General features: G+C 39.1%; 1 protein-coding gene and 1 long non-coding RNA gene across 15 annotated transcripts in view; one reads left to right on the forward strand and one right to left on the reverse strand.

Moving 5' to 3' along the window:
* N4BP2 (NEDD4 binding protein 2) overlaps window positions 1–24,424 on the forward strand; it is a 46,567-nt gene that overhangs the window by 11,270 nt on the left and 10,873 nt on the right. For 11 of the 13 annotated variants that reach the window (XM_061583105.1, XM_061583106.1, XM_061583097.1 and 8 more), the window contains 10 exons: window positions 2,550–3,813; window positions 4,447–4,574; window positions 6,556–6,644; window positions 7,299–7,375; window positions 8,305–8,460; window positions 12,708–14,995; window positions 16,110–16,195; window positions 17,689–17,734; window positions 19,192–19,421; window positions 21,305–21,423. In XM_061583105.1, coding sequence (XP_061439089.1) covers window positions 2,550–3,813; window positions 4,447–4,574; window positions 6,556–6,644; window positions 7,299–7,375; window positions 8,305–8,460; window positions 12,708–14,995; window positions 16,110–16,195; window positions 17,689–17,734; window positions 19,192–19,421; window positions 21,305–21,423 — 4,483 coding nt within the window. The remainder of the gene's footprint in view (window positions 1–2,549; window positions 3,814–4,446; window positions 4,575–6,555; window positions 6,645–7,298; window positions 7,376–8,304; window positions 8,461–12,707; window positions 14,996–16,109; window positions 16,196–17,688; window positions 17,735–19,191; window positions 19,422–21,304; window positions 21,424–24,424) is intronic. The other 2 variants (XM_061583108.1, XM_061583109.1) reach the window with 1 other exon arrangement.
* Window positions 188–17,085, reverse strand: LOC133363758 (uncharacterized). Of its 2 annotated transcripts, none has more exons than XR_009757754.1 (3): window positions 16,996–17,085; window positions 3,117–3,192; window positions 188–1,472 (listed from the first exon to the last, which is right to left on the reverse strand). It is a non-coding gene; the product is annotated as an uncharacterized LOC133363758 (long non-coding RNA). The 2 variants fall into 2 exon arrangements; XR_009757755.1 differs by lacking the exon at window positions 16,996–17,085 and adding an exon at window positions 8,164–8,437.

The raw sequence follows: 24,424 nt of genomic DNA on the forward strand, positions 1-24,424 counted from the left end.
TCAAAGTTTTTCCAATAGTCAAAAGCATTTGAACTCAGCTATATCTGTTTAGGAAAAAAATTAAATGAAGCACACATATAGTATAATCTTATAGAATCAGAATGTTTATTGTGGTCAAAGACCCATACAGAGTACATAAAATACAGATATAAGACAATGTACAATAAAATGAAAGTTAAAATCTGGATAGAATAAAACAACAAATAAAATCTGGATTAAGATTTTCAATGACAGGATTTTAACCGTTTGAGTTGAGCTGCGTGAACAAATTTAGCAACTAAGATTGTACGGGACCTATTTGAGCCTGTCAGAAGACAGGATAACAAACCCTCCAGAGATTTATTAGGAAATTTTTTAGTGATCGGAAATATATATTTATAGCGTTCAGACGAATATAGTGGGCAGGTAAAGAAAACATGTGAAAGCGTTTCTATGCTACCCACCTTACAGGGACAGATACGTTGGTTATATACTGTTCCCTGATATCTCCCTTCCAGCATCACCAATTATGCCACCTGACAAGATCAGCCACACAAGACCTTCTCTCGGTCCCACCAGTTAAACTAGCTAGGCTGGTGCGGACTAGAGAGAGGGCATTCTCGATCGTGGCTCCCACCCTCTGGAATTCCCTCCCGTTCGACCTTCGCCATGCCCCCTCCCTGTCAAGTTTCCGCCGGACCTTGAAGACCTGGTTGTTCAGACAGACCTATGGGATTGCTGGGGTGGGTTAGTCTTTTAACTCTGTTACCAACTGGTGTTTTATTTATTACTGATTATGGTCCTTCTTGGTTTTTATATTGTATTTTATGGTATTGTATTTTGTATGTCGCCTAGAGTGGCTGTTCACTCGGCCAGATAGGCAACTCAAAAATAAAATTTTATTATTATTATTATTAGCACTGCTGAGGTTAAGCAATTGAATTTAGCCTTAGCGAATGCTTGTCGATATTTGGGAACAGTTATATATATCTACTCATGCAGAATTTAATGGGGCTTACTCCCAGGTAAGTGAGTATAGGTTTGCAGCCTTAGAGAACAATCCTAAGTGGGAGGGGTGGGATATGAAGTGGCAGACAATCATCACTTGCTGGCTTATGTTAACCAGGGCAAGAGGGGCCAGGGTGGACTTGCCTTCTTTCCCCCTACTGAGTGGTTCTTCTCCAATTTCCATGTAATCCATGTTCTCCATGACACTGTCAGCACTCTTGTAATTTTTCTTGTTTGTATATAGGCTTTTTCTCTCAACCATAATTTATTTTCCTGTTTCTTCTTTGTGATCATATTGATTAAATATTCAGGGTTGTATCCAATGGTGGTTTTGCCTTTGTGGAAACTACTTTTGATTGCACAAGTGGAGACATCCAAATGTTGTAGGTCTTCCCCCCAGGATGGGATACAGTGCTGAGGGCTGCAGTACACAGGAGGAACCAGTGCAGATCAACTTCTCAGATTTGTGCTGGCAGAAGGCCTTTCTGCTAAGGCAAAGTTATCATTGAATACTTACTCATTTTCCATTTAATCAGTAGATGGTGCATTAGCATTTACACTCTTTATGCTCTAGAGTTGGATTTAGGTTGCTATAGTAGAATCTCTTAATGGTTATCTTTAGGCTCAGAGCTTGGAAAAGTTACTTTTCCAAGCTCTGTTTCGGCTTTGATGTCCGGTATAGAAAAGTTTAGAGAAAGCATAGCGTCAGTGCATTTGCTGATGTTTGTTGGTTTGATTTATTTATAGTGCATGCTTTGAATCTAGCATGCAGTTCTGCATGCATGTATGACTTCCATTGATACCAATGCAAGCTCATATAATCCTGTGTTTAAGTACCAAAAAAAGTGAGAGGACACCCCCCCTTCCTGCTGAAGACTGAGCATGACCGGTAAGCATGGAATCCTGACCCCTGCAGAAGAAAGAGGGGGAATAACATGGGTATCCTGGATGAAAGTATAGCTGATTGGTTGAAATCCTAAATAGCAGGAGCGCTCCATACTGCAACTTTTTGTTGCAGGACTAACTTCTTTATAATAGGTCCTCAAGTAAACAAACTGCTTCCTTATAGTTACTGCAGTTAGGTCAAGGCACTGCTCTTTGGTTCTTCTTCTTGCAGATGTACTTACCTAGTCATGGTGCTAATTATGTTACCCATAATGCCAACATCAGGCATTACATCTTGGGGAAATCTAACATGGTGGCTACTACCACAGAACAAAACAACACAGTGCATGGCTCCCATAATTAGTGCCACTGCTGGGTACAAGTCTGAAGGGAGGAGAGGGTGAGTGAGTGTTGGCAGAGGTATTATGCTACAGTTCTGATGGCAGTAGGGGCAGCAATGGGCCCTTCTGAGTTCCTGGGCACTTGGAAGGTGCCTAACTGTGCTGGCTCCTGATGGTGACACTGGAACTGGGAACTGTCAGGATGTCTGAAGAACCAGGTAACCTTCAGTGGAATATTAAATTCCATGTCTATTTCTACAATGACTGATATTTTTCCATAGTTTAGAATTAGATTTGTATTGTTTCCACTGACTGTGTTTTTTCCTTATTTTATAGTGGAAGATACTATGGATTATCTACTAGAACTATCTACAGCTGCTAAGAATATAATATCTTCATCAAAAGTCGCAGGTTTTGATTCCATATCTGCATCACTAGTTGGTGAAAATCAGCCAAGCTCTGTTACTACTGAAACAGAGTGCCAAAGCTCTGCTGCAATACAAATTGACAAGCTTAACAAAGAATTTAAAAAGTCCTTGTCATCTGAAGAACTGGTTTTGTTGCAACATAATTCTTCTGAGAAAAAAAATCTAAATAGTGAAATGAAGGATTCAAAAAATAAGCATATCTCAGGTAATCTGTCTCTGACTTCAAACCACGGTAGTTCTGATCATGTTAAGGAGTTATCTGAGTGTGCAAATTCCAGTTTGGGCTATAATGCTGTGCTTTCCTCACAAATAATGGAAACAGACAGTGAAAAATTAGAAACTTTCTTCACATCATTTAATCCAGGTTATGACAAACCCTGTGCAGTAGGTTTTGGAAAATCAGGTATTCAAACAAAGGATAACCCATTAGATGATGTGAATATCTTTGCACAGATCCCAGAGAATTGTAATTTACCTGAAGTTGTACTTGACAGTGGTGCAGTTCCAGAAGTCATTTCGCTAGCCAGCATGGAATTGTCTTGTATTGACTCCTGTAAAATACAAAATGTTGTTTTGGACCTTACAACACTAAATGACATGCCTGCTCAACGCTGCCAGGGGATTACTGAATTTCAAACAAGTGCATTTGACAATTCTAGTTCTTGTTCTCACAATAATAAAAAACAAGGAAGTTCAGTGACTGTGTCTAATCAAAAAAATACTTCTGTACCTGACCTATGCGCAGAGTCCACTTTCAAATTGGCATCGTTTACAAATGTTGACCAGTCTCAGCAGCAGTGGAATTCACAATTTTCTGTGCTTCAGAAACATTCTCAGGAATGTACCTGGAATCTAATGTCTCCTGCCTTTTATCCTCAAAGCACAAGTCATAGCTTTGTAACTCCAGTTGCAATCAGCCCAGGAAAGTGGAGGCCTGCTTCAAACTATAGGAGTCTTGGGAAAAAATACTCCTCTCAAGCAACATCACAGTCCTGGGACAACAATTCTCTGCCAAAGGCATGGGGAAATGTGGCTGGGAGCCAAAAAAATGACTTTTCTCAAGTATGCCAGCTCCCTGTTTGTCACATGATGAGAAGAAAAACTCCTCTCACAGGCCATGTGCTGCTGCTTCTTAGAGGGGTTCCAGGATCAGGGAAATCATATTTGGCAAGGTAGATTATTAAAATGTATATTTTAAAAACATTTCTTGCATTTGTGCATGTGCATTAACTGTCCACAGACAGAAGCCAGGTTCCCTCATAATCATAATTTGGAAATGTGCTTCAGACAAGGGTTTCATCCTCTACGTATTGGGGAGCCACTGTGTGGTGTCAGTGTCTGTGTAATACAAAACCATGGTTGACTCTAGGAAGGGGAAGAGGATTGATCTGGATAGGGGAGTGTAAGGGAACATTCATTTCCATGGCTGATTTCCCAGTTTTCATGGTTTCTATGGAGCCCAGGCTCCTGATTGTATGCTTTAACACTAAAACTTGCAGCCATCATTATGCTGGGTTATGAGAATAATGTGCACTCTTTTACTTTATTGAGATCAGAAGGGCAGAAATAATGTTTAAAACTTTCCCCAAGATTTAGCTACTTTTCAAAGCTAGAATGTTATGTGCCACAAAGATAGCGCAAGCCCTGATTTAGAATGGCTTATTTGTGATACTACAATTGTAGAAACTTAAATCATAGCAATAATATCCTCTCTTTTAGCTGAGGCTCAAAATGCGTACATTTAAAAAGAAATTGCTAGTTGGCGGGATACAATTGATTTAACTTTTTTTTGTGATTTTTCACAGGGCTTTGCTTGAGGATAACCCTGGTGGTATCATTCTTAGTACAGATGATTATTTTTACCAAAAAAACGGACAGTACCAATTTAATGCTGATTGCTTAGCACAAGCACATGAGTGGAACCAGAAACGTGGTATGTGCTAGATAAAGTAAAACAATGCTTAAGAATACTGAAGTCTATAAACAGAAGACTTTCCTGGAGTTCTTGTGCCAGGATTGGTGCTTGCTGTCTTGCCTATATTTTATTTGTTCGTTTTATTTATTTTAATTACATTTATATCCCACATTTCCTCCTGAGGAGCTCAAGGTGGTGTACAAACCTCCCCACTTTATCCTCACAACAACGCTGTGGGTTTGTTAGGCTAAAAGACAGTGACTGGCCCAAGGCCACCCAGTGAACTTCAGGTTCTACTCCAACACTCTAACCACTATGCCATGCATATGTTAAACAGTAACTAACTGTTTAGCGCACTGGTGGGAAACAGGATCAGGGCAGTGGGCCATATCCTGAGCCAACCTGCATGGGCCATTTGACAGGTAGACAGGGCAGCCTACCTGTCAATCACCTGATGTCACCATGACAGTGACCTAATTTCAAAGGAAAGAATTGGCAGTGCACTCAAGAGCGCTCTTGATTCCTTCCTTTCTTCCTTTGCATCCTGGCTTGAACTTGAGTCAGGTTGCAAAGGAAGATTCCTGCCAAAAGCAGGACCCCTGCTGGGCCTAATTAGGCCCCCCAGGCCAGAGGTTCCCCATTGTTGTGTTGGACCTATAGTCTCATTCTCTGGTTACTTTGAGGTCACTAACTAATGTGGCTAGAAAACATCTGTAGAACCACAACATTACTGTCAGAGGTCTGGGAAGGGGAAAAAAGAGTACATTAAACACAATTATCAAAAATATAATATGTACTATAATATATGGACCAATGTTGACAACTGTAGGTTGCAAGATACATCCTAAGGTTCAGACATTAGCAAAACAATAGGCCATATTGAAAGACATCTTACATAGACTAATGAAAAATGCCATAAAAACAAATAATAGAACTATAATAAGTTTTAAGTAATATTTTTATTTATGATTTTGTTTAGCTTGTGGAATTCACCTTTTAGTATCATCTGCTTTTTGTACATTCTTTTATGTATGACGTAAGTACTTTGATTTCCCAACATCCTATCACACTGGTGTGGCAGAGCCTAGAAAGAGGCTTTGTAAATGGAAGAGTTTGGGCTATGCAGATAAGAGTAAGCTTGTGTCTCAGCTCCTGAGGAGGTTACTGGGAGGAGGGATGTCACCCAGGCAGGAAGCAGATTTACCAGGAGAGTGCTGGACTGAACCCCATTTATTTCATCCATGCAAAGTGACTCATTTATTAAAACAGATGCAGTGCCTTTTGATTTGTTTATGGACAGAATTCAAAGTACTAGTGATGACCTCTAATGCTCTAAATTGTTTAGGACCAGGGTGTCTAAAGAACCTCCCACAGAAGCCTGCCTGCCATCTTCAGAGGCCTTGCTGTGTGTCCCAATGTTCCCTTGGTTGGAACCAGGAACAGAGCCTTATCTGTGGCTGCACTTAAGCACTGTCTTGCCCCTTTTTAATTGCTTTCTGGAAGCTAGTAAAAACTTTACTCTTTGAAAAGGCTTTTGGTTAGTAGATGATTGTTTTATTTTACTGGCTTTAATATGGTGATTTGGAATAACCTTTACTTCTGCCATTGATCTATGATTTTTTTAAGTGTTTGTAATATATTTAATGTTTTAGTAACTTGTGTTTTAAATTTCTAAATTATGGTTTGGCTTCGTTAGCTGCCTTGAGCTTTTTAGGAGAAAAGGTGGGGTTTAAATGTTCCATATACATGTATACACATGTCAATTATGGGCATTTTGTTAATATTGCATAATGAACACTTGAACATTGGTTCATATCTTTTAGTACATATGACAACTTTAGGCATTCGAAGTGTTGCATTCTATATAGTTCTCCAACAGTTGCTTTGTAGTGGTTCTTCAGTGCTTTGCTTCTTTACCTTTCTTTTAACCAAGTTAACCTAAAAATGCTAACTTCATTAAAATGAAATTTAGTTTTTAATTTACTGGTATATTTTTCAGCCAAAGAAGCATTTGAAAAAAGGATCACTCCAATAATAATAGACAACACAAACACACAGGCTTGGGAAATGAAGCCTTATGTTGCTTTGGTTAGTATTCCATAATTTGTTATTCTTGAATTGAAAGCCCATTAACTTTTTCTCTACGTATTTGTAGATAGCATTGTGGTATTTGAGCAAATGCTCTCTATAGGCCTGTTGAGATGATATCTAGGGGGAGAACTGAGGATGACTTAATGTTTGCATGCTCACTCAGTGCAATGAGAATGGAGCAAGCAGAACATGAGCTCAAGACTCATGTTCAGTCTGCCCTGGTCATAATTGCAGGAGAAAGGGTCAACTGAATGGATTTAAAATGTTAGACATTTGGAAAAGCCGTCAGCACTGTCTTGCGTATGTTTACTCAGAAGTAAGTCCCATTGAGTTTAATAGAGCTTATTACCAAGTAAGTGTGCTTAGGATTGCAACCTGTGGTTAGGTTCTGAAAGCAGTTGACAGGATGTGAGGCATGTTCTGTGAACTTCAGTCATAGAAAGCTTATGTTTGCATAATATGTTTCTTATAAGAGTTCTTGTGTTGTACAGTTTTGTGAAAGATTTCATTGTTTGTGACCAGCAATGATGGTGGGTGGGATGCATTTTGAATTAGGACTTGCTTCACTTTTTAACGCTATTCTTAACCTGCTATTTTTTGGAGTGTGAAGTTAGGATAACGTATCTCAAGTGTTTTTACGCTTTTATTCAGTCCCAGGAACACAAATATAAAGTTATATTTCGTGAACCGGATACCTGGTGGAAGTTTAAACCCAAAGAACTAGAAAGGTAAAAAATAAATTCTGTTATACAAATTTGAAAGAAATAATAATATACTTTTGGCTAGAAAGGAGACAGTATGGGTAAGGACAGCTTTTACTGAGCCTCAGTATGCCATTTCAAATTATAGAGACCGCTACTTCAAAAATACTCTGTGGCTGTCAAGAAGAGATTCCTTCAAAGAGCCTCAAGAGTAGATACCATCATTCTGGGGCTGCTTTTGCATTTGAACATTCCAAGGCTTTTGACATCTGAGACCTGATGCACCTTCTTCATTCTATCTCAATCCCATAGCCTTTATTGGTTAAGGTTAGGGAGATGGAATGCTGTGACTGATCAGGTACAACTGGTCTTCCACGTATGAGTGGTGAGCAAAGTACTGCTTGATGCCAGGAGCTTACTTTGTCTCTATTCCCTTTCTGATTTCTAGGTATGATCCTTGCTTCTTTCACTGGTCCATTGCTAATAAGTTAAATCTGACATAGGTTAAAAATATCTGAGCAAATCTACTCTTCCTTGCCATTAATTTTTTCCAAAGCTGTAAGAAAAGTGGTTTAAAATGTCATGGTTCATAACAGTGGGCTTTTCCACATATAGCAAGCTGTCACTAACCAGTCAAGTAGAAACTGAAAGTAAAGGTGCTAAAATCTCCTTTAACTAATTTGGAACTCTGCCTACCTAATTTTTAAAAAGTATTAGAATTGTAATTTGATATTGGGGTGTAGGTTTTCAAGCTGCACAAACCTCCTCATTTGTTTGTTATATATACCATCAACAGTAGGGAAAATACTCGGTACCTGCTCTTGAATTGCGATATCACAGGAAGCAGCTTCTGATTAATAAATGTTTAATAGGTGTCTCAAATGTATTCAGGAAAAGCTGGAATAGGCTCTTTATTGTGGTATTCAATCTCAGATATTGTTCTTTTTAATCTTTAGACGAAATGTTCATGGTGTATCAAAAGAAAAGATCAAAAGAATGTTGGAACGGTATGAACGGTGCTTGACTGTCAGTTCAGTTTTCAATTCTTCAGTCCCAGATGAATTGAAGAGTGCTACCTGTGATGAAGTTCTCCTTCAGGAAAAGGGACAGGGGTAATATTAAAGTGTCTCCTCTCAAAATGTAAAATGTAAAGCAGGTGTTAAGTGTGAAAATGGATGTCAGCAATGCCCAGCTTAGACCATTTGTTGCATAGCGTTCCCAACAACTACAGCTCATGAAAAGCTTAGTGTTTGGGAAGGGGGGAAACATAGGAGGTGCCTAATCCTTTTACAAATGACAAAGACTAACAAATATGATTATTTAATACTTAATTTCACACCCTTCCTCCAAAAGGAGTCCAGAACAGCTTATACAGGAATAACAATAGAGCAGGCAGCCAGTGGTTGGACTTTAAAACTCTTTTCCAGTTATGTGTGACTGTTTTGTAAGCTACTTTGAGAGCCTTTCAAGGCTATAAAGCAGAATATATCTATTCTAAATAAAGTTTTAAAAATATGTTCTGAAAGCCTGAATAAAAAGATGGCGTTTTTAAGATGCCACAATATTCTTAGTTGTGTTTGCTGCTACAGATTACCGTGGGTATACCCCTCTAGAATTAATCTTTGTACTCTAATTATCTGTATCTTTAACCTTTTTCTTTGCTGTAGTATTTTAAATTGTAAACCATCTTGAGTATATAGCAGAAATGCAATATAGAAACAAACTTCTATTAAAGATAGATTACATTCTTAGGTTCCTTGGTTAATACTCACTATGGAAAGAATTCCTTAAAATTTGAAAATTATTTCAGTTGCTTTTCAAGAGTGTTCTTTTTCAGAATAGAATGGAATGGTGCTATGGTTTAAATGAACATATTTTTCTGAAGCAGTTTTTTTAAAGATATATTTTACCTATCTTTGGCGTATGTTACAAAAATTGTATTATTTAAAATATTTATATACTATTTTTCAACAAAAAGTTCTCAAAGAGTGGTTTATAAACATGTTTCAATAACATTCTTTACAACCTCAGAATGGACAGGCTTCCACTCTTGAACAAAGGAACAGACCACCCACCTTATGCTTAATTGTCTGCACAGGTTCTGGCTGCCTTGGAGAGCATAATGTCCCTGGAAGCTTCCATTCTTCCCTCTTCCACCAGGCCAAATTCTGGAACAGCTCAGATCATGTTCAGGCAAGGAGGAAAGGGCTGCTCTTGTCATACAGTTCATTTTCTTGACAGCTGACTTGATGGCAGTTGGGAACCTTACTTGATGGAGATGCCATCCTCCCTTGCTGTTGTCAGTAGCAGCTCTGACTGTTTTGGCCTTGGCAAAGGACATGCCCTCCCTGGAATCATCTCTCCCCAATTGGATCCAGGATCAGAGCAGATAGCAATGGCTAGGACAAGAGGAAAGAGTTGCACCTGCCACACAGTTCTTTCCACAGACAACTAACGTGAGGGCTTGTGAAGGTAGCCCTTATGCCACCCTTTTATGTTCTATGCTGTATCTTGTTATGTGCCTTCAAGTCGACTACGACTTATGGCAACTCTATGAATCAGCGACCTTCAATAGCATCTGTCATGAACCACCCATGTTCAGATCTTGTAAATTCAGGTCTGTGGCTTCCTGTATGGAATCAATCCATCTCTTGTTTGGTGTTCCTCTTTTTCTACTCCCTTCTGTTTTTCCCAGCATTGTGGTCTTTTCTAGTGAATCATGTCTTCTCATTATGTGTCCAAAGTATGATAACCTCAGTTTCATCATTTTAACTTCTAGTGATAGTTCTGGTTTAATTTGTTTTAAACCCAATTATTTGTCTTTTTTGCAGTCCATGGTATGTGCAAAGCTCTTTTCCAACACCACATTTCAAGTGAGTTGATTTTTCTCTTACCCGCTTTTTTCTCTGTCCAACTTTCACATCCATACATAGAGATCGGGAATACCATGGTCTGAATGATCCTGACTTCAGTGTTCAGTGATACATCTTTGCATTTGAGGACATTTTCTAGTTCTCTCATAGCTGCCCTCCCCAGTCCTAGCCTTCTTCTGATTTCTTGACTATTGTCTCCATTTTGGTTAATGACTGTGCCAAGGTATTGATAATCCTTGACAAGTTCAATGACCTCATAGTCAAGTTTAAAGTTACATAACTCTTCTGTTGTCATTACTTTAGTTTTTTTGACATTCAGGTATAGCCCTGCTTTTGTGCTTTCCTCTTTAACTTCATCAGCATTTGTTTCAGATCATTACTGGTTGTCTGCATATCTTAAATTATTGGTATTTCTCCCTCCAGTTTTCACACCACCTCCATCTTGGTCCAATCCCACTTTCCGTATGATATGTTCTGCATATAGATTAAACAAATAGGATGATAAAATACACCCCAGTCTCACACCCTTTCCCATGGGGAACCAATTGGTTTCTCCATATTTTGTCCTTATAGTAGCCTCTTGTCCAGAGTATAGGTTGTGCATCAGGACAATCAGATGCTATGACACCCCCATTTCTTTTAAAGCATTCCATAGTTTTTCATGATCCACACTGTCAAAGGCTTTGCTGTAATCTATAAAGCACAGGGTGATTTCCTTCTGAAATTCCTTGGTCTGTTCCATTATCCAACATATGTTTGCGATATGATCTCTGGTGCCTCTTCCCTTTCTAAATCCAGCTTGGACGTCTGGCATTTCTCACTTCATATATGGTAAGAGCCTTTGTTGTAAAATCTTGAGCGTTACTTTACTTCCATGGGATATTAAGGCAATAGTCTGATAATTACTGCATTCTCTGGGATCCCCTTTCTTTGGAATTGGGATGTATATTGAACGCTTCCAGTCTGTGGGCCATTGTTTTGTTTATTGTTGACAAATTTTTGTCAAAATGTGGACAGATTCAGTTTGTAGTAACTCTATTGGTATGCCATGTGTTCCTGGTGATTTGTTTCTTCCAAGTATTTTAAGAGCAGCTTTCACCTCACATTCTAAAATTTCTGGTTCTTCATCATACGGTTCCTCCATGAATGAATCTGGCATCCTGGCATCTCTTTTATAGAGTTCTTCAGTGTATCTTCCTTTTATTTCATCTCAGTCAGTCAGTGTGTTCCCCTGTTGATTATTCAACATCCGTGCTCTTGGTTTAAAGTTCCCTTTCATTTCTCTAATCTTTTGGAATAGGGCTCTTGTTCTACCCTTTTTGTTGTCCTCTTCTATTTCTGTACAATAACTATTGTAATAGTTCTCTTTGTCCCTACGTACTAGTTGCTTTATTGTTGCATTTAGGGTTCTAACCGTGTTTCTGTCTCCTTTTGCTTTTGCTTTCCTTCTCTCTTTAACCATTTTAAGAATTTATTCAGTCATTCATTGAAGTCTTTCTCTCTTTTTAACTAGAGGTATTGTCTTTTTGCATTCTTCCCTGATAATGTCTCTGACTTCATAGTCCTTCTGGTTCTCTGTCAACTTAGTTTAAAGCCTCAAATCTGTTATTTATTTGACCTTTATATTCTTCTGGGATGTTATTTAAATTGTACTTTGGCATTATGATTGTTTTGTTGTTGTTCTTTATCTTTACTCTGATTTTCGATATTGCCAGTCATGATCTGTACCGCAATCTGCTCCTGGTCTTGTTTTCGCAGAAAGTATAGACCTTCTCAATCTTCTGCTACCAATTATATAATCAATTTGATTCCTATATTGACCATTTGATGGTGTACAGTCATCTTGTATCTTAACTGAAAATTACATATTTTAATAAGAACAAATAATGCTTCAAAAAACAAGTATATAATGGTGTGAACAATGCCCATGCTTCATGAGCTACTGGAAGTGTTCGGTGAGTGATAGGAAAGCTACCCACCTGCTGTTCCTTTCAGGAACAGGAACTCTGATATTCATTTGTGTGGACTTCCCTCTTTATTTCAATTGTGCGAGCAGATCCACATGGGCAGCCCTCCCTTTAAACAGGTTTCATGAACAGTACAATTTTATAAGCTTCAGGACGAGAATGGAACTTCATGTTGTATATATCCCTCTTCATGTTGTATATATCCCTCTTCATGTACTATATATCCCTCTAATAGTCTCCACTTTCTCTGACCCCTTCCCTTCAGCATCCAGTTGTTGTTTCAACAACAATAATCTCAGTTATGTCTAAGAGGTGTGGTATTGATTTGTTAGCCAGTCCTTTTAAAATTTTTGATCCTGACCCTTTTGTCTTTCCAGAAATACATACCTAAATACATCAGCGTGACTTAGAAGAAGAGATTATGTACTTAAATCTTTTAGCAGAAGTACAGATGGTTGAGGTGTGCATCTTTATTTTTCTGTTTAAAGAGAAAACCCTATCCCATTGTTTGATTTACAGGAAGGAAGAGATGACTCCTTATGGGAAGAACAAGGAACTTTTTGCTTCACCTTCGAAAAGTATAGAATTAAATATGGATGATAAGCGTCTGCTGCAGAAAGTTACACTGGAAAACCCAACTCTCCTGAATAAAAATAGAGAACCAGAGTATCAGGTACAAGAGTGTACTACTAAATGTAGTATCTCTCCAGAAGACTTGGATATTTATACATCAAAAAGGAGAGACAAAATTGATTCTGCTCTTGAAACAGAAATAATTAAGACTGACTTAGCAAAATCTGAGGAAAGTGAACTCTCACATTTCGGTATCAGTGAAAATATTCAGAAGTACAGCAATAAGGAAGCAAAAGCTCAAATTGAAGCAAATCAGTGTACTGAAGTACTAACAGCAGCAGTGTTAAAACAGAGAAAAAACATGAATGAGGGAGATGAGAGCTCAGTAGGGCCAGAGATAGTAAACTTTGTGGGAGACTGGCCAGTAGAACAAACTATGGGGCAGAGAGTGAAAAGAACTAGAAGGCTAGAAAAATTTACTATAAAAAATGACAAAGAGGATAAAGGTGTAAGCATGCCAAATGTTGATGCATTAAAGATTCTAGATGAAGATGAAAAAGTGGACCTGATTAATTTTCATAAGGAGCTGCCACTTTCTGGAAATAAGCAGGAAGCAACCAAACAATCATCTGCCTTTATGTGTGGTGATGATACAGAAGATACATTAGGACAGCTGATGATAGGAGACTGGCCTTTCCAAAACTCTTTAGAGCAAAGACAACACAAAATGAAAAGAATACTGAAGAAAAGCCTTAGTGAATCGGAAGAGATTAGAAGTAGTCAATGTGATATCAACAAAAGTGCTCTGAATGCAGATGTTCTTCCTAGAACACCTGCAGCAACTGGAGAGCTACATGTCTCATCAAAGAAGGAAAGTTTTCTGGCACTTGAAATCTCTGCTTCTGAAACTGTTAGTCAGAAAAGGCCTGTGCAGAACAAGAGAACACGCAAGCATCATAAATTAGCCCTAACATTTACCAACAATTTGCCCCTCAATAAACCAGAGGAAGAACTATCTCTGTCAAATTTGCTGGAAGAGAAACCTGAAGAATGTATCAGGACAGACGCCAGTAAGTATTCACAGACAGAGCCCCAAGATTTTGCTCTTCTGTGGAGGCTTGAAAGGAAAATTATTGTTTCCGAGGATACCAAAGTGTTACATGGGAAACTAGATGGATTCATACCAAAAGGAGTTCATGCTGTTTCAGATTGTCCAGAAAAAATACCCTATAAAGTAAGCTATGAGAAAAGCACTTATGTAGAAGACAGTGAACTTGTCACTATTGATGAAGCAGAGAATCTAAATATTTTGTGTACACTCTTTGGGTCCTTTTCATTTGATGCACTAAAAGACTTGTATGAAAGATGTAATAGGGACATTGATTGGGCTACAGGGATCTTGTTAGATTCTGATGAGAAGTTGTGCAAAGATGATGAGGTTGGATGCTTGCAGGAAGCAGGAGTTCAGCCCCCTGGCAAGACTCTTGACTTCAAGGAAAATTCTGGTTGTGGAGAGAGACATACAGACTCTGAAAAAGCCACTCAAGTAGTTGTGACGTCTAGAATTAGTCAAGATTCAGAAATAATGAATCTCTCCATTGATGATGGAGGTAATGGAATTTCTAGAATAAAAGAGGAAGTACCCAACTTTTTAACTGCTCCCCTGGCAAAAAGCAAAAATGCCACGCAGTGTGCTCTGAGAGCTCATGTAAAAGAATCAGGAAATAAGAAACCTCTCTTAGATACCACACATACAGAAGAGATGAACTCTGTTACACTATCAGAAAATGAGCAGCAGAACCTGGCATCGCATATTGAAATGGACTTAAGTGTTCCTATAACCATACCTGATGATTTTAATGGCAGACCTAACACTTTGAAACCTATTTTTGATGTGAAAATAGACAACGGATCTTCAGAGGAACATCAAGAGTGTTCAGTAATAGAAGATGTAGCTGTGCAGGAGCTACCAGCTGATCTAATACTTACAAAGGCCTCTGCAAGCAAGGGAGACAAATTTGAGGTCTACAGAGAAATGAACTGTGAGCCAATGTTTTTAATTGCAGCAAAAAATGAAGAAAACAGGATACCTAATCAAGATGATGATAAAAATAAATTAGTGAGCCCCACCCCTGTATCACAGTCTGTGAACATAGATTGCCTAGAGCTGGTCTTGCCTCCTGAACTAGCCATTCAACTAAGTGAAATATTTGGACCTGTTGGCATTGATTCAGGTAATAAAACCACAATTTTTAAAAATTGCTGTATGTCTTACAGACGAGGAACTGATGAGTTGATATAGTTCACACCTTGTAGGAGGAGTTCAAAAACTTGGAAGATTTAGTTATTTGAAACAACAATAGTTACTATATGTTAGAAAAGAGACTTATTGCACATATATCCCGGGCCATATTGATGGGGGTTAGGCCAGTTACTGTTAGTGGCAAAGGGCAGTTTTTGTCCCCCCTTCAGTATTTCCAAATGCAAGGCTTTGTTTCCACCCATATGAGTGAATGGTTACCATTTACTTAATATGAAGAAAAGTAAAATAAAAGTTTAAATTTGGGGATACCATAAGGGTAGAGATTTAAGATGATTCTGTTAAGTCCATTGTCTAGAACAGGGATGTGCCATAGCTTGCTGGTAGAATATCTGATTTGTATGCAGAAGGACCTGGATTCAATCCCCAATATCACTAGGTAGAGCTGGGAGAGAATCCTGGAGAGCTTCTGCCACTCTGTGTAGACAATACTGAGTTAGATAGACCAAGTGTCTGACTTAGTATGAGGCAGCTTCCTTTGTTCTTATGCTTCTATGATGGGAAACCTGTGGCCCTCCAGATATTGTTGTTATTGGACTCTAGCTCCTGTTAGCCTCAACTAGCATGGCCAATTGTCAGGAATGATGAAAGATGTAATCCAGTAACATCTGGAGGGCAACAGGGTCTCATCAGTGGTCAGTGTTTGCCCTCTCAGATGAGATTATTGACACTGGGACACTAGCTGAGCTGTACAGTGCCAATCTGATTAGCTTCACCATCTGCATACCCTGTTTCTTAGTGAAATTTAGAACTAGCTTTTCTATAATTCAAACAGAATGTTTATGTTAAAATAGTCCTTTGAGTTAATTTACTTGATTTCCTATTCCACGTTAGAATTCTAGTTTATAAATTAAGCTTGGTTTCAAAATGCTGTTATGTCCATTTAGTTTGGGAAAGGTTCTTTGAATTATTTCAGGAACTGATTCTGCATCTTACAAAAAAACAAGATACTTGATTAAGGACAAGCCTCGCTGGATTAAATTTAATTTGTGCAGTGGTTTTTATTTCTGTGTTTTTTATTCAATAAGGATCTCTAACTACTGAAGATTGTGTGGTTCATATTGATCTGAATTTGGCCAGAGAAATTCATGAAAAATGGAAAGCATCTATTACGGTTAGTCAGCTTTTTTTCTAAAGACTGATCTGTGGTATCTTACGTGGTTCACATAAATTTGCACTGGTATTTATATGTTTGCTGACCTCTGATTAAATCTGTTCCATAATTTATAGAACATTTAGGTCATATCTACTGCAAATCAAATCTCTTAAATATACAAATGAAATTATGAGGTGACTAATTTTTGAAGACCAGTATCATAACTGTGAAACAATAAAGGTCTGGTCTTTAATAAAGCACATATTACTGTGCTTGAGAGCCAGTGTGGTGTAGTGGTTGGAGTGTTGGACTACAACCTGGGAGACTAGGGTTCAAATCCCCACACAGCCATGAAGCTCCCTTGGTGACCTTGGGCCAGTCACTGCCTCTCAGCCTAAGAGGAAGGCAATGGTGAACCACCTCTGAATACTACTTACCATGCAAACCTTATTCATAGGGTCTCCATAAGTCGGGATTGACTTGAAGGCAGTCCATTTCAATTTTTTTTATTGTGCTTAAGGAGGAGAAGATATACAGTGCCTTGCAAAAGTAATCAGACCCTTGACCAATGCTCTCATATTACTGAATTACAAATGGTATATTGTAATTTTGTTCTGTATGATATTTTGTTTTGAAACACTGAAACTCAAAATCAATTATTGTAAGGTGACACTGGTTTCATGTTGAGAAATGTTTGTAAGAAACATAAAAAAACCCTGAAACATGTTGCTTGCATAAGTATTCAACCCCTGTGGTGTGGAAGCTCCCAGTTTACACAGATGAAAGAAATTGCCTTATCGAGGACACAATTACCTTACCATTGGTCTTCACCTGTGAACCATTAAAGTTGCTGTCACATTGTCAGAAAACCCACACACACACTGTTGAAGGATCATTGGTCAGGCTGTGGATCTGAAGGAAAATGAAGATCAAAGAGCATTCTACAGAAGTGAGAGATAATTCATTAATAGGCAAAAAACCCCTTGCAGTTTAAGAATGTACTTACAGCCAACAGATATTTCTATCAAACTTTAAAAAACAGGGAAATTGGGCAGCTATAGTGAATGTACCAGGGGAGCAGGAGACCTGACCTCCTCTCTGAGATATTGTACTGCCCTACAAATTTGTCAAAATGCAAACACAATTTGGGTTGGTCTTTCACAGTCCAATCCACTTCCTATGCAGCTTGGAAGAATTTGGTAATGTGCAACTTCTGTTTTTATGGTAAGAATGATTTTCTTAAAGAGAATTCCATTATGTAGTCTTATTTTCATATAACTAGTAGAATTCAGCATTTTATCATTGAGGACACTTATTCTAGCTTGCTGATCTTGTTTCTTTAAAAATGAAATTCAGTTTCCAGTGTGTGTTTGCATGCAGTCTGAACCTATCTTAAACCAAGTACAGTTGTCTAAACACATTTTATCAAACCTTTCTTTAACTAGAAACTAATTTGAGATTCATTAAAATATAAGTATGTGATTCATTAAGCTTAAAATGTTTTAATTTAGAAGCGACAGAGGAGAGAAGAGGAACTGAACAAGCTTCTTGAAGAAGGTAAGTTTGCGCTGCTATCTTTAACTACTCTTGGCCTTCCATTATTTAGAGTGGATGTATTAGATGTGCATCTACATTCAAACTTTGCATATTCATGAATAGAGCAAGAATGGCAAAAGCCGTTCAGTCTTTGACGTTCTTCTATTTAAAACAAATATAAAAATACATTTGTATCTTTCCTTGGAGAAAAGGTATATGTTGGGTTGTCCCATTTTATCCTTAAGAGGATGGTTATGGTCACTGATAGCAACTTTCCTCAGGTCACCCAGTGAGTTTCAGAACTGAGCAAAGTGTTTCTTTGCATATAGCCCAAGCTAGGGCAAAATTAGTCTTTCTTTCTATCTCTCTTCCCCCCCCTCCCCCAATTAGGGTTTGTTTGCTTGAAGAGTGCTATCATATCTCCCCTCAGTCTTCTCGAGGCTAAACATGCCCATTTCTTTCAGCCTCTCCTCATAGGGCTTTGTATCCAGTCCTTTGATCGTCTTTGTTGCTCTCCTCTGAACCTGTTCCAGTTTGTCTGCATCCTTCTTAAAATGTGTCCAAAACTGGACACAGTACTCAAGATGAGTAACCAATGCCGAATAGAGGGGAACTAGTACTTCATATGTTTTGGAAACTACACTTCTGTTAATGCAACCTAAAATAGCATTTGCCTTATTTGCAGCCACATCACACTGTTGGCTCATATTCAGCTTGTGATCATAAACAATTCCAAGATCTTTCTTGCATGTAGTTTTGTTGAACCAAATATTCCCCATATTATAAATGTACATATGGTTTATTTTTTGTATATTTTGCACTTATTACTGTTAAATTTCATTCTGTTGTTTTCAGCCCAATGCTCCAACCTATCAAGATCACTGTGAATTTTGTTTCTGTTCTCCAGGATATTAGCTATCCCTCCCAATTTTGTGTCATGCGCAAATTTGATAAGCATTCCCTACACCACCTCATCTAAGTCATTAATAAAATGCTGAAGAGCATTGAGCCCAAGACTGAGCTCTGCGTTACCCCGCTCGTTACGTCCCGCCAGTTTGAGAAGGAAAACCTAAGTATAATCCACTTCTCACGCCCATAGGACCACAATCTGTGATTCAAGCCACTATTTTATTAGATTAAGTACCCTGAAAGGAGGCGGAGGAGGCGTGTGAGAACAGTCATGTTTTTCAGGAGAACAGGTGCATCATGGAGTTAGTAGATATTGCACCCTTTCAGAATAAGAGATATTTCTAAAATTAATACTAAAATGCCATCAGTGTGCATGATATTTCATAATTAAGCTATTTTATTTTCCTGTGTTTTTCTGAAGGGGTGATAGTCTGTTTATATTGGTGTGGTTTCTTAATATCAGTGCCTCCTTTAAAAATGCAGAAAAATACATGTATTCGAATTACCTATATTTGAAATTGTTCCTTTTAAAAATATTTCATCACCTTCTGTTTTTGATACTTCTGAAGATCCCATGCTGTTTGAGCAATTCTGTCTAGATGAGCTGGACAGCGTCCTTTCTCAACATACGAACTGTCAAGTACAAAAGTCTGAAAAACTACCTGTCAACGTACTGTCTGAAAACTCGGCACCTTCAGAAGTTTTTCCTTTCATGGATCACTGGAATGTCCAGACACAGAAAGTGTCACTCCGCAAGATCATGTCGGAAGAAATTGCCTTACAAGAAAAAGAGGACCTGGTAGGAATGTTGCCTCCTACTATTATGTGTTTCCTGTTTTACTCTCATCATGAGATGAAGTATTCAGCAAGGCGTAAGATGAGTCACCAGGTTCCCAGCATATCCTTTTCTCTTGTTCCAGTTGCCAGATCTGGCCCACCCACCGCACCTCCCTATGCTGGAAGAGTAGTCACTTTGCATACGCTGTTAACATTCCATGTGCAATGCAGCTGCACTGCCTAGAATGTTGGTTATTTTTTTAGGGCAGGGAGCAGGGTGGCAAGGCAACTAGGGCTGCTTTCTGGCACACAAGGGCTAGAAGGGTAGCTCCATCACCTTGCTCCAACATAACTTTGTACCAGCAATAGGGGAGAATCTAGAACTTGTAAATATAACGTGGTGCACAGCTGTGCAGTTCTGGTATGTTTCTGAAGCTGAAGCATCAAATAGGATTGGGCTGAAATATGATTTAACTTAAAGGCTAAAATTAGAAACTTGTTTTTACTTCTAAAGTCTTGGTCTAGTTATCTCTCAAAATTTGAAATGGAAATAAAATAATTTACAAATGAATTAATTGGCACCAATGGGAGCTTGTTTTCTGTGGTCAATAGCGTGTGGGCAGAATTTCTATTGGAATTGCAGTTAGGGAGGGAAGAGTTAAATCTTTCCTCGTTGCACATTGGTCATGACAAAAACAACCCCACTTGGTCTAGAATATGTGATAATGTAAAAAACTGATCTAGTTGCCAAAGACACATTTAGCATCACATATAGTTTGACAGTTACGCAATGATATACGGAGCCAATATAAAGTTTTATATGTAAGACATTACCCCCCTGTTTTGTGTACTCTTGATCAAGGGTGCAGTTGTCTGGGGTCTTAGGGAGTCTTAGATCTCTTACTTTTTTGTGAGCAGGGTCCCAGCAGGATTCCTATGTCTCCAGCAAACTGTGAGCCAATCAGCATGAAAGAGGAGTGTGTTAGCCACTTGAGAGGAGACTTCTAACATGCTTCCTTGTCCTGTCCTGCTGAGAAGACTCTTTTCAGTAGCTAACTCTCCTCTTTCATGCTTAGTGGCTCCTAGGGATGTCTGTTGTTGTAGGAGAAGGCATTAACAAGGATCTCATTCTCAACCCCGCAGCAAAAAGGTGGGAGGGTGTGTGGCTGTGACGGACATGAAGGGACCTTGCACTTCTGAATTTGCTATTACCCTGCTGCTCTTGATGGCCAAAAATATGGGTTAGAGGTAATTCTGCTATTAATATGCATATGGGTGCTATGCTTTAACTCAGAAACTGAAATTATTAGTAGTATCCCTCATGGATCATCTAGATTTATACTTTCTAATTAAGTTCAGCTTATAGCTACCACATTGTGGTAGTTTATGTATATTAAGAATATTTACAGCATCGCTGAAATTACTGCATATTGAAACTATAGTAGGTCATTATAAAGTACTATTCTCCCAAACCAAGCAGTCTCTTTAAGACAGTTTTGCAAGCAGCCTTTTTGGTCATAAATTTCAGGTGTCTGAAGCTAGAAAATGTCTCGTTGCAAACAATATCGCCAACCCTAAATAAACTGGAATTGCAAAGAGTGATTTCCATCATTGTATGAGTAGTAGTAGCAGGACTTCCCTTTCCCCTACTCTCTCATCTGCAGCCCCCTGCGCCCCCAAGGTCTGCTCTGGAGGTTTCCCCAGCCCTGCAGAGCAGATTTGAGGGTTTCACAACGGGAAGGAGAAAAAGCAGAAATCCCATTCCACGAGCAGGCAGATATAATTGGATGTCACCCAAAAATGTGGAAGGTTGTGTGACTTAAAATTTTATTTTTCTTTATTAGATCCATTTTCTATAAAAGTTTTTCTAATATAATTATAATGTAAACTTGTTTTCTGGATTAGAAACGTTTTCTATTTATGGCTAGAAAAGACTGTGCTGCCAAACTGAAAGAGAAGCAACTCCTGGAAATATTCCCAACCATTAACCCAAACGTCTTAATGGACATTTTCAAGGACCACAAGTGAGTACTTGCTTGTTAATCATAGAATCTAATATGATGCATATCAGTGGAATAGAAGTTATTCTGTCAGAAGTCCTAAATGGCTTGGATTTGGATACCTTAACTGCTTTCTGCTGCGTGAATCTGTTTGAGTACTAAGATTATGGTACCACCCCAATTTCAGTGATTACGGGCAGAGGGAAATATAGCCATGGGGAGGTGGTGAATTACCATAGAAGGAGAAGGCAAGGCTATCTGCGCCTTGTTCCTTGCTGCCACTCCTCTCATGGATGGGTTCCTCGTTGCTCATCTGCTGCGCCCACTGGTGTGTGTTGTTGTTTAACACCAGATCGGTACATAATAAGATCACTCTCATCCATTACTTGATTGTGGATGAAGGTGCCAATTTGGTGTGCATTACCGAGACCTGGGTGGGTGAGCTTGGAGGAGTTGATCTGACCCAACTTTGCCCACCTGGATACTCAGTGCAGCACGAGCTGCACCACGGGGGGGAGGAGTTGCTGTGGTCTACAGAACTTCCATCTCTGTCACCAGGAAACCACTCTGTCTTGGAGCTGGCTGTGAGGGCCTGCACCTGGTGTTGGGCCGAGGAGACAGTAAACTAGGTTTGCTGCTGGTGTACCGTCCACCCTGCTGCCCGGCAGCTTCTCTGACTGAGCTGGTGGAGGTCATCTCAGCTGTGGCGTTGGAGGAGCCCAGAACGATAGTGCTGGGTGATTTCAATGTCCATGCTGAGGCTGCCTCTAGTGTTCCGGCTCGGGACTTCATGGCCTCCATGACGACCATGGGGCTATCTCAAGTTGTTATTGGCCCAACACATAGGGCAGGGCACCCTCGACTTGTTTTTTGCTCCAGATGGAGGAAAGGGTGGTCTGGAGATAGGAGGTGGTGGATGTCACCCCATTGTCATGGTCAGATCACTTCCTGGTGAAGTTTAGACTTATGGCTCTGATCCTTCCCTGCAGGGGGTAGTGGACCACCCCTGGAGCCTAGTGGAATCCACTGGATTCCTGAATGCCCTGGGGGAGTTCCCAGTAGATAGAACAGGTGACCCTGTTGAAGCCCTTGTCACACTGTGGAACAGCGAGGTGCGTCAGGCTCTCGACATGGTTGCCCCCGAGCGCCCTCTCCGGCACTGTGGAGCTTGCACTTTGGTACACCAGTGAGTTAAGGGCAATGAAACAGGCTGGATGACGGCTAAAGAGCAAGTGGCAAAAGATGTGCTGTGAGGCTGATCGGGCATGAGTAAAACATCATAACCGTGACTACTGTATGGCAGTGAGGGCGGTGAAGAAGGCCCACTTCTCTGCCTCTGCCTCCTCAAGTAGCCATCCTGTGGACCTTTTCCATATTGTCAGGAGTCTGCTGACATCAACTCCAGGAAATGGAGTCTTAGACCCTTTGGAGGTCCACTGTGAATTGTTTGCAAGGCACTTTAAGGGTAAAGTTGCTCGCCTCCGTAGCAGTCTTGATGCCCCATCCACATCTACTGTAGTCCCCAATGAGGTATCCAATGCAGCATGTGCTGCAACTTCTTGGGAACAGTTTCAGTTGATGCGGCCTGATGATGTGGACAAGGTGCTTGCGATGATGTGGCCAGCAATGTGTCCTCTCAACCCTTGCACTTCTTGGGTTATTAAAGCTTGCCGAGGGGGTCTGACCGAGTGGATCCAGGGTGTGGTCAATGCATCATTGCAGGAGGGAGTGGTTCCAGGTGCCTTGAAAGAGGTGGTGATCCGACCACTCCTAAAAGAACGCCCACTCTGGACCCATTGGTTTGTGACAACTACCGACCAGTTGCAAATACCCCCTTCTTAGGGAAGGTGATTGAGAGGGTTGTGGCACAGCAACTGCAAGTACTCTTGGATGAAACAGATTATCTTGACCCATCCCAGTCTGGGTTCAGGCCTGGTTATGGGACTGAATTGGCCTTGGTCGCCCTGATGGATGACCTTTATCGAGAGAAGGACAGGGGGAGTGCAACCCTGTTATTCTTACTTGATCTCTCAGCGGCTTTTTTTTTTTTTTTTTACAATAATTTTTATTCAGATTTTCATAAAACATACATAACAAAACCATAAAACATTCAAAGACAAAAAACAAAATCAAAAATAGTTAGACAAAAAAAAATAAAAAGTAAAATATTGACTTCCCATTTGTCACAGATCAAATCAGTTATAGGTCTACAATATATAACAATCCTGTCTCTTAAATCATATTATAAAATCACTTTCCTCCAGTAGTTATCTTACTTAATCATCAAATCTCATAAACATTACTTTATTCTTTCCACAAAAAGTCAAAGAGAGGTTTCAATTCTTTAAGAAATATATCTATCAATTTTTCTCCAGAAAAGCATGTCGATTAATCCATCTCATTAATAATTATAATAATCTTATTGTCATAACCATAGTCAAAATAAACATTTCGATTAATCCATCTCATCAGAATCTGTTAGGTTCAATAATTTCAATAGCCATTATTCTATTATCCCTATTAGTTCCATCTTCCATCTTCAATAGTCTTGTTAAGTCCAGTAATTTCAGTGTCCAATCTTCCATTATCAGTATTCCGTAATAATCTTGCTGTCATAACCATAGAAATATTAACTTCCCATTTGTCACAGATCAAATCAGTTATAGGTCTACAATGTATAACAATCCTGTCTCTTAAATCATATTATAAAATCACTTTCCTCCAGTAGTTATCTTACTTAATCATCAAATCTCATAAACATTACTTTATTCTTTCCACAAAAAGTCAAAGAGAGGTTTCAATTCTTTAAGAAATATATCTATCAATTTTTCTCCAGATAAGCATGTCGATTAATCCATCTCATTAATAATTATAATAATCTTATTGTCATAACCATAGTCAAAATAAACATTTCGATTAATCCATCTCATCAGAATCTGTTAGGTTCAATAATTTCAATAGCCATTATTCTATTATCCCTATTAGTTCCATCTTCCATCTTCCATCTTCAATAGTCTTGTTAACT

This window comes from Rhineura floridana, chromosome 9 (assembly GCF_030035675.1).
Source record: "Rhineura floridana isolate rRhiFlo1 chromosome 9, rRhiFlo1.hap2, whole genome shotgun sequence".
NCBI lineage: Eukaryota > Metazoa > Chordata > Lepidosauria > Squamata > Rhineuridae > Rhineura > Rhineura floridana.